This window comes from Piliocolobus tephrosceles, chromosome 7 (assembly GCF_002776525.5).
Source record: "Piliocolobus tephrosceles isolate RC106 chromosome 7, ASM277652v3, whole genome shotgun sequence".
Lineage (NCBI taxonomy): Eukaryota > Metazoa > Chordata > Mammalia > Primates > Cercopithecidae > Piliocolobus > Piliocolobus tephrosceles.
In genome coordinates this window covers 67,444,776-67,455,028 of record NC_045440.1, presented here as the reverse complement: position 1 = coordinate 67,455,028, position 10,253 = coordinate 67,444,776, and the positions used below count along the sequence as shown (strand labels likewise).

Sequence of the window (10,253 nt, the reverse complement as noted above, 5' to 3'; positions counted from 1 at the left end):
AGTGCAGTGGCATGATCTCGGCTCACTGCACTCCAGCCTGGGCAACAGAGTGAGACCCAGTCTCAAAAAAAAAAAAAAAAAAAAGAATGTAATGCTAACTTGAGGCTAAATTTGTGAAAATAATAAAACATTTCCTCCATTATAATTAAAATATGAGTTTGAAAATATAATGTGTAACAATCCTCTAGAAAAAAATCCCCTAGTCTAGAGTTGGCTTACTATTAGAAAACAACTACCAGTAAGTTCATGAATTAGAGACTTGCTTACGCTTCTTATAGCAACTGTGATAACTTGTTTGAATTAATTTTTTTTAATTCATAGGGATAACTTACCACAGTAAGATATTTACATTTCTCAAGCTTATGCATATAAAAAACGTATTTATCTTGGTGAATTTTAATAAACTTTTTTGTTTTTTGAGATGGAGTTTCATTCTGTCACCCAGGCTAGAGTGCAGTGGCGGGATCTCGGCTCACTGCAACCTCCACTTCCCAGGTTCAAACTTTTTTTTTTTTTTTTTTTGAGATGGAGTTTCGTTCTGTCACCCAGGCTGGAGTGCAGTGGCGGGATCTCAGCTCACTGCAACCTTTGCCTCCCAGGTTCAAGGGATTCTTCTGCCCCAGCCTCCCTAGTAGCTGGGACTACAGGCGCGCACCATCATGCCCAGCTTATTTTTGTATTTTTAGTTTCACCATGCTGACCTTGTTATCCATCCGCCTCGGCCTCCCAAAGTCCTAGGATTACAGGCGTGAGCCACCATGCCTGGCCTAATAAACATTTTTATAAGGTGCTATTTCCTTGCAAAGGATTAGGTTTTAATTATGGTAAAAATGATTTTCTGTCATATTGGAACAATGAACGGGACCTAATTAAAGATTTTTATCCTTGTTTTTATCTACTTATTTGTATCAATACTGGTCAGTCATAAGGTAAAGTCTACAGAACAATTTTCACTATGCTTTTTCTTTTTTAAGGAAAATAGATTAGAACTAGACAACAATCTACCTTCAGCTCCCTGAGTGCAAATGCACCCTTAACCAAAAGCCAAATTTATTTGATTCCTCTAGGCCTAAAAAAAATTAATCTGTCCTGGTGCAGGAGCTCAAGCCTATAATCCCAACATTGTGGGGGGCCGAGGTGGTAGGATTGCTTGAGCCCAGGAGTTTGAGGGTACAGTGAGCTACAACTGTACCACTGTACTCCAGCCTGGATGACAGAGGGTGACCCTGTCTCTCTCTCTGTATATAAAAATCTATTATTCCTGTTACTAAATTTTAGATAAAGACATAAATATGATCCTAGAAAATAATGAGAATATCTTTCTGTAAATTATTAATTTTATTCCCTCAAATAGGAAATTAACTAATTGTTGAAACCAACTAAGAATTCGAGAAAATCAGCTGAAGACAAAATTCTGTATATGTTCAGAAGGGCCTTAAAACCTGGACATGTTTCTGCCTCATAGATGGCGGTTAATGATGGACAGGGAGGTCCCTTGGCTTGTCCTGAAGGGTAAGTCACTCCTTGGGCAAGAGAAAGTCTTTGGTCCGTTACTCTCTCTGTTCTAACTCCCCAGCCGGCTTCTCTGTGGGTTTCTGCTTAGGATCCTGGGTGGTCAGCCTCTTTCCTTTCCAACTCTTGCCTTAATGTTTAGATCTGACCTTAGAAGAGACAAAATCAGTGGTTGTGTCAGTAATCCATGTGACATTCTAAGGACATGCTGAAACTATGTTGAGTTTCCTGCTGCTCTGTGGACCACAGTGTTTGGTGTTTGGTAGTGATTAAGATGTTGTGGTAACTGAAACTTTGTTATTATTTTTAAGTATTAGGAAATACAATATTGTTTTAAAGATTGATACAAACAAGTTTTGTTTTTCTTTCTAAAAACCACCTTGTTCTTTAACCTCTAGTTTTTAGAGATGTTTTAGAACCTTCCAAAGACTTCATCTTGATTAATTCTGTTTGACGAACTCAGACATTCTTAAAATCCTATCTGTGCATTTTTAGACTTGGCGAGTAATTAAAAGAGAAAAGCGTTATAAGTAGCATTAAATATATATTTGAGACAAACACGTGATTAATAGTGTACATTCAGCTAACTTTGTACAGAGTTACATGTTATCAATTTCACAGTGAAATGGTAACTGTTTTCATGGACCTTGCTCTCACATGCCTTAGTTTTCTTTACATACACTACCCAAATGTATTATAATGTTAAATGCAGAAACCAAAATTGTGGCTAGTTTAAAAATACAGAAGTATTACCTTGGGAGTAAGTATGAGAATGAGTTGGGCACTGGCACCTAGGGAAAATAAAAACGACAGCAAAAAAAAAAAAAAAAAAAAAAAAAACCCAAAGGTGAAAATAAAGACCAAAAATGAAAAGCCTTAAGCTAACTCAGATTGCAGTCTAGTGCTAAGATGCTATCAAACTGGTAGTTCTTGGCAGACACCGTACAACAGAAAAAATACATAGAGACCCGGAAATAACGATGGACAAAAGTTGACTCAGCGTCTTCCCGGCGCTGCAGCATTATTCTTTCATGGATTCATTTACTCAAGCAATTCCTATCAAATGCCTGCGGGCAGCTGAGATAAACGCTCTGGGGGTACATGCAAGTTTAAGATGGGGGTCCCTGGTCTCCATGAGGCCTCAGCTCTTGCTGGGTTAGGAGCTGGGTTAGGGTCCCTGGTCTCCAAATCGACCCAAGGTTAACTCTACCCGTGCGCCTCTTCTTACTTACTACCCTATGCTGGGAACTTGTCTTGTATATTTCCCAGCGTCCTCAAGGTGGCTAATTTTTCTTCAAGCAGACTCTAGACCCGAGCCTCCAGGAAACCTTCCTGGACCTAAAGACCTCCCTGGTCCCCATCTTTCTCTACCCAGTTGCAGCCCGGGACTCCGAGCGCTCCTCCATCCCCGCCGCGCGGCTCCCCAGCGCCCCTAGCAGCGCGCACACCCGGCGCGTCCCGCGCTCCAAGGCCGCCACCGCATCTCACTTCTCTCAGTCGGTTTCTCTACCGATTTCCCACGTCCTCCTCTTTGGAAACCCTCCCTCCCCTGGCTCTGGTCTCCCTTCCTGTCCTGGTTGTCTCCTATTTCTTGGACGGTCCCAGTCCCTCCTCTGGCTTCTCTTTCTCCTGCTCCCTCTCTGATCGAGGCTGGGAAGACGGTTTTATGTTTCGTTGGGTTGCGCAAAGAACCTTGTCCAGTGGTTGGGTCTCGGTAGATACTTGAGTGCATCACTTCCTCCTCCCCGCCAAAAATTCAAATCTGGAATTAAAACACCCGAGGGGGAAGGTTGGGGAGAAGGAAAAGGGTTGATCTCAGTGGCCGTCCAGATCTCAAAAATTCGAACTGTGAAGTCAAAGCAGACCAGGGGGCGAGTGAGAGCTGGCGCGAGTCGCGGCCGCCATCTAGTGGTCCCGGCCGCGCGCCGGGGAAGAGGACGCGGGCCAGGCCAGGCGTGTCCCTTCACAGTGGGCTTTGGTTGGAGGACTTTCCTGCTTACACCCTCCAAGGACAAGAAAAGTGAGGTAGAGGGAAGGAAAAAAAAAATCCAAACTCAAAGCTTTCCAAAGTGAACGCTCCTGGGAGCACTTGCTTCCTCCCCACCCCCCCCCCCCCCCCCCTTTTTTTTTTCTTCCCCAAGCTCTGAGGCTATCTCAATTCATTATTTCTACTTCTTACTCGCGGTTTGTATCCTGTCCCCTCTTGCTTTCTCGGGACCTCTACCTGTCCTGTATTTCCTAGTTCTCCCCTCACTCAATCGTTTTCAGCCTATTGAAGAGTTTTGCGCCTGAAACTTTTCCACCTCCTACCCCCTCTGGCGGGCTCACTCTCCCTCTCTCTCCTCCCGACCTACATTTGCTGGCTTCGCTTCTGGGTCTCGGACACATTCCTTGGCCCCTGAAATCAGGCTGCTGTGTCTGCAAGTCCAGCTGTCCGGCTGTGTCCTCATTTCTCAGACCTGGTAGCATCTCACTGTAGTAGCATAAAACGCATGGTCACACCTTTTTGGGCAGGTGGAACTTTTTCCTGGCTTCCAGTAGCCCTACTTGCCTAGGCTTCCTCTAATTGTTCTTTTACTGGCTCCTTTTTCACTCTGCCTATTCCTTAAATATTAGGTTCTGTCTTGGGCTGCCTTCAGCCATTCTGACCCTTCCTCCTCCCTCACCCTTTAGAGCTCATTATGCACCAAGGCCTCAAACATGTCTCTACCCAACTCTGCCCACTTTTCCTGGGACCCTGCCACTCTCTGGTTCCAGTATCACCTCTCATGTGGATGACTACCAAATTCCCAACTGGCTTCTCGTGGCTCCACCTCTGCCACCTCTATTCCTCACACTGTAGTCGGGGCGTATTTCCAATGAATGTCACTCCCTTGTTTAAAGCTGCTTCAATGGCTCCCCATGGCTCTCATATAAAGTTCAGGCCTGCCCCTGCCTGACTGGCCCCTCAACTCACTCCATCTCTGGGTTTGGGTTCTCGGAAAAATTAACTTCTTTCTTTTCCTTGCGTGAGCCACAGTCTCTCTCTCTCCTCCAGAACTTCGTCCTTATTATTTTCTCTGCCTGCAACATACTTTCCTTCCCTTTTTCTGGATAACTTTTGTTCTTTCCTGTCAGTTCCCCTGGGCAACTTTCCCTGAGGCCCGAGGCTGCAGAGAGACACCCTTTCTGGAGCCTCCCTTCGCGTTAAAATATACCACACTGGTGCTGTTTTCCTGCTTCTATCTGCCTGTGGATTGTGAGTTTAGTGATGCCCAGGCAGGATCTACTGTTTGTCACAACTTTATCCCCTGTGGCTAGCACCAAGTAAGTGCCAGGCACAAAGTAAGTCTTTTGTACTGATTAAATGAGGGAGTAAATGAATAAATAAGTAAATATAGACATTTTCATTCCCATGACCCTCTCCTCTCTTTTCCTGGCATGCCAAGACAGAGGGCCTGAACTGGAGTGGGGGAACCGGGCTGTGGGTTCCTGCCTTCTTAGGATGGCCTGAAGGCACTAATGGGCTTCTTTGGACTCCTTCAGAGAAGCAGAGTGAGGCTTGGGGAGAGCAAGGACCTCATCTACCTACCCTCCTGGCTCTAGCCCCATTATTCTGGCTTCCCTCTTGATATCGCTGATGACCTCTTAGCCACACTCTCAGCAAAAGCCAATCTGTCTCCCATTCCCTAAATCGCATCTCCTCTCATCTACTCAAGGACTGCCAGCAGCTCTCCCTTCTCTCCTCTAAATCATCAAAATCCCCCTTCCTGTTAGACATTATCCATCAGCAACCAGCATTTTTTTAAAGCTTATTCATAAGCGTATTTCCTCCATCTTATATAACAAAACCAGAAACCTCTTGTTCCTCTTTCCTCTCCCACTCCCACTTTTACCTCTCTCCTTCCCTTCAGCGGGCTATACTCATTCTTCTGATTTATCTTCTCCCATTCCCTCTGGAACCTCCTGCCTTCACCTTTTATCCCCACTCAACTGACCAACTTCCCAGCTCACTAATGCCCTCTACCCAGCTAACCACCCTGCTCAGTTCAGTTCTGTCCTCACGGTACCCGATGTGTCAGCGGCATTCTCCTGATCACTCCCTCCTTCCTGGAAACATGTTCTTCCCTGGCTTCCAGGGCACCACTCAGTTTTCTTCTCACCACACTGGCTGCTCTTGGCTTCATTTCTTTTCATGATTTTTGACTCCAAACGCTGGAGGGCTCAGGGATCAGTCCTGGAACATTTTCTTTTCTTCCCACACTCAGTCTCTTAGTGACCTCCCCTGGTCTCATGGTCTCAAATACCTTTGATGTTGATGACTTCCAAATTTATCTTTCTGGCTTGGGCATCTCTCCTGAACTCCAGGTTCACCTGCCCACTTGGCATCTCTGCTTGGAAGTCTATGAAGCATCAACATTTTCCCTATGGAAGACTGAGCTCCTGGTGTTCTCTCAAGCCTGCTTTTCCCACAGCCTTCCCCATCCCCATCGAATGGCAATTTCATCCTTCCAGTTGTTCACGCCAGAAAATCTTGGGGTCACCCTTGGCCCACACTCCCATCTCCCCACTATTCACTCTGCTCCATACCCAGGTATGCTTCACCTCTGCGTACCTTCCCTGAAAGCCACAGGGTTTGCTTTCTCCATCCACTGGTCTTTCTGCAACCATTACCTTCTCAGTGAGTGTGGTCAGCTGAGTAGTCGCTCCTGAAGATAAGGTTTTAATCCTGGAATCTGTGAATGTTACCCTATACGGTAAGAGGAACTTTGCAGATATGATTAAGAATCCTGGCTGGGCGAAGTGGTTCACACCTGTAATCCCAGCACTTTGGGAGACCGAGGCGGGCGGATCACCTGAGGTCAGGAGTTCAAGACCAGCCTGGCTAACATGGCAAAACGTCGTATCTACTAAAAGTACAAAAATTAGCCGGGTGTGGTGGTGTGTGCCTGTAGTCCCAGCTACTCGGCAGGCTGAGGCAGGAGAATCGCTCAGACCCAGGAGGTGGAGGTTGCAGCGTGCCAAGATCACACTATTGTACTCCAGCCTGGGCGACAGAGCAAGACTCCATCTCAAAAAAAAAAAAAAAAAAAAAAAAAAAGAATCTTGCCAGGTGTTGTGGCGCATACCTGTAATCCTAGCACTTTGGGAGGCTGAGGTGGGAGGACTGCTTGAGGCCAGGAGTTCAAGAACAGCCTGGGAAACATAGTGAGACTCCATCTCTACAAAAAATAAAATTAGCTGAGCATGATGGTGTGCACTGTAGTCCCAGCTACTTGGGAGGCTAAGGTGGGAAGATCTTTGAGGAGGCCAGAAATTCAAGACTGCAGTGAGCCATGATCACATCACTGCACTCCATCCTAAGTGACATCAAGACTGTGTCTCAAAAAAAAAAAAAAAAAAGTCTTGAGATGGGGAGATTATCCTGGATGATCTGTGTGGGCCCTAAATGCAATCACTCATATCCTTATAAAAGGGAGGCAAAGGGAGATTTGACCCAAAAGACAGAAATGTGAGCACTGAAGCAAGATGGGTGCCAGCTGTGAAGATGGACGAAGGGGCCACAAGCTAAGGAACGGAAGGTACAGATCCAGAAGCTGGAAAAAAGCAAGTAAGTGGATTCTGCGGCACCTCTGAGCCTTACTCAAGAGGGAGTGTGGCTCTGCTCACACCTTGGCTTCAGCCTAGTAAAACGAATTTTGGACTTCCGACCTCTGGAACTGTTAAGAAGATAAATGTGTGTTAAACCACCAGGTTCATGATAATTTGTTACAACAGCTGTAGGAAACTAACACACTGAGGGCTGCTCTGAACACCTCAAAAATTGCATCCCTTCCTTCAATGTTCCAGTCCACTTTATGTTCTCTTTAATAACTGTCAACAGCTAATGTACTCTCAATTTTACTAACTAGTTTGTCATCTGTCCCTTGTGCCCCATGCATGGCATGGTTAGGTTGTTTTGTTCCCTGCTGTACCCCAGAGAGAACACAGCCAAAGCAGGGCTGCACTGCACATCTTTTTTTTTTTTTTGAGACGGAGTCTTGCTTTGTAGCCCAGGCTGGAATGAAGCAGCCTGATCTCTGCTCACTGCAAACTATGCCTCCCAGGTTCAAGTGATTCTCCTGCCTCAGCCTCCTGAGTAGCTGGGACCACTGGCACCCGCCACCCTGCCTAGCTAAGGGCTGCACATCTGGAGAGAGAATATGACTCTTGCCCTCCAGGGCATTCCCACAACCTCTCTGGCCAGGCCACACCTTGCCTCTGTCTTCTTCAGTGCTGGTTCTTTCCCCTCCATTCAGTTGTCAGTGCAGCTGCTCTATGGAATGCATTGGGCAGAAGCCCAGAGTGCATGCTCTGTCCTATAGAGGTGGCCACACATCACCCCATGCCCTAGACCACTTTTCCCTGATGAAACATGGGCCCAATGATGTCACTTTCCAATTTTCCAGGATTTTCATCGGAAATCTCCCACTTTTAGAATGTTTACCCTATTAGAAAAATAAGCACGTGCAGAAGAAAGCACCATCTTGCTACTCCTGCTGTGGCAGTGCTGCTCCCCAGGAATTCACCCTTAGCTGTTTCCTTCTAGGTTAGAGTTTTGCTAAGGCTTCAACTGTCCTCTGTACACATGGATGGGTTGTTCCCAACTCACTCTTGAGCCCCAGAACAATGCTTTCAATCACCTACTGAGGGTCTCCATCTGAATGTACCAGAAGCATGCTCAACTCAAAATGCCCTAGACTGAAGTTGCCATCTTCCTCCTAACACTAACCCTCCTACAGTCCCTGCCTTGGTAAATGAGCCCACTGTTTACTTGGTGCCCAAGCCAGAAATCTCAACTCTTAACTATTCAGATACAAAATCCTGTGGATTCTAACCAACCACTCAACATTTCTATCTACCCAAGGAACTGCCTCTCCGTGCATGAAGCCATTATCTTTAGACTGGAGCAGGACAATGACCTCTAGTTCTTCCTCTTCACATTTCCACCAGAATGCGCTAACACAGTTCTGATGATGCCACACTCCCTTCTCATGCAACCGTTCCAAAAACATTCTGTGTGTGACACTGATTCCATGGGATATGAATGGTGTTGTGTGACAAAGAATTCTATGACACAGGTTTAGAACAAAAAATTTCAACACAGCTTTAGTTTTTTTTTTCTGTAGCTTCTTAGAGCCCTGCATGTCTAATGTATATTTTGATTCTCCAAGAGGGCAATACAGCAGTAAGGAGCTTCCCAAACTTATTTGGCCATGGAATTCTTTTGTTATGGGACATTTTAAGGTATCAGTGTTTCATGGTGAGAAATACTGTTCAATGGCTTTCCATTATCTACAGGACACAATTCAAATTCCTTAGTACAGGCCTGAGAACAAGGACTGGGAAGCCAGAGTACCTGGGTTCAAATTATGACTGTGCCATTTGCTTAGCTGTGTGACGCTGGACAAATTCTTCCCCATGTCTTTATTTCCTTATCTATGAGGATGACAATACCGTATGTCACAGGGTCAGTGAAAGGATTAGAGTTACTATTATACTGATAGTCCATTCAAAGTGTGTAGGACACTGCCTGGCTCATGGTATTAGCTATATTCTTATTCATGGTCTTTTATCAGCTGTCTTCTCCTATGAAGGTAGGTCTACTTGACTTTTGTGTCCTGGGACTGCATCTCCATCGCTGGTGTTGCTCTTCTCTCTGCTTGACATTCCTCTCCAGTCCCTCACCTTTCCTCCTACTGATCTCCACCTGTGAGCTCAAACTTTGCCATGTTTCCCAGACAGACTTATGCACTTGCATGGTCAGCAAGTATTTGTCAGGTGACCAGGATGTACCTCGCATTTCTGCAGGGAGTCAGGCGTGTCATAACATTGAAACCCTGACTCCCTGTATGTGCCAAGGAGTGTGACTCTGCGACTTCTCACATCTGTCCTTCCCTTCTACACCCAGTCTGCTGTGGCCGGTTTTAGCCTCATCCCCTCATCCCATTCCCCACTAGACCTCAAACTGCTCCAGAGCCTTTCATCTTTGTATCCCCAGAACCTAGAATAGTTTTTGGCACGTAATATATGCCCAATAAATATGTATCAACTGCATACATGAATGTGTCTTGGCCACCATGCCAAGCTCTCCACTGCCTGCTACGATGTGGGACCAGGTCCTCTCTGGGCCTCAGTTTCCTTAACGGTAGACAGAGTAAAGGCTGCCTCACTGCGCCCTGCGAGGCTGCATCGCGCATTCTGCGACCTGACTGTTCCGCCTGGCGCGCGGTGGGAGTTCAGGGCAGTATCCCTTTCCCCGAATTCTTGAAAGCAAGCGGAGAAGACTACGCAGGATCCGAGCGGGTCACACCCAAGGGGCTGCGTGGGCACAGTGGCATCCTGCGGTCCCCTGCCCGCCCGCCGGCCCCGCACTCACGCTGCGCGTTGCAGTTGCCTCAGCAAGTGCGCAACCCGGTCCCGGGCGGCTGCGGCCATGGCGCTGGGAGTCCTCTACCCTCCCTGGGTCCTACACCGCCCCCTTCGCTGGCCAATCACGGAGGCCGCGCCTGCCCACCCGCTCTGCCGGGTCACCTGTCTAAGCCCCAGCCCAGTCGGGCTCAGGGCCATTTTCCCACGGAGTAAGAACCAGAACCCCAGCTGCCCCAGCGGCACTCGCACCATCCATCCTTGACATTGCCGTAGGTAACTGCTCCGCAAGGCCTCGGGTCCGGCGTCAAATCTCTTTACTTATCCTCTATTTTTCACATGTTGAGGACTTG

At 46.9% G+C, this 10,253-nt stretch overlaps 1 protein-coding gene across 2 annotated transcripts in view; it reads right to left on the bottom strand.

Annotated features, from left to right (window-relative positions):
* ADHFE1 (alcohol dehydrogenase iron containing 1) overlaps nucleotides 1–9,980 on the bottom strand; it is a 37,063-nt gene extending 27,083 nt beyond the window's left edge. The window contains exons 1-2 of one of the 2 annotated variants that reach the window (XM_023222378.2): nucleotides 9,911–9,980; nucleotides 2,266–2,303 (exon numbers count right to left, since the gene is read on the bottom strand). In XM_023222378.2, the coding sequence (XP_023078146.1) occupies nucleotides 2,266–2,303; nucleotides 9,911–9,969 (97 nt within the window). In that variant the 5' untranslated portion in view covers nucleotides 9,970–9,980. The remainder of the gene's footprint in view (nucleotides 1–2,265; nucleotides 2,304–9,910) is intronic. The other variant, XM_023222379.1, reaches the window with a different exon arrangement.
* Nucleotides 9,981–10,253: the final 273 nt, after the last annotated feature.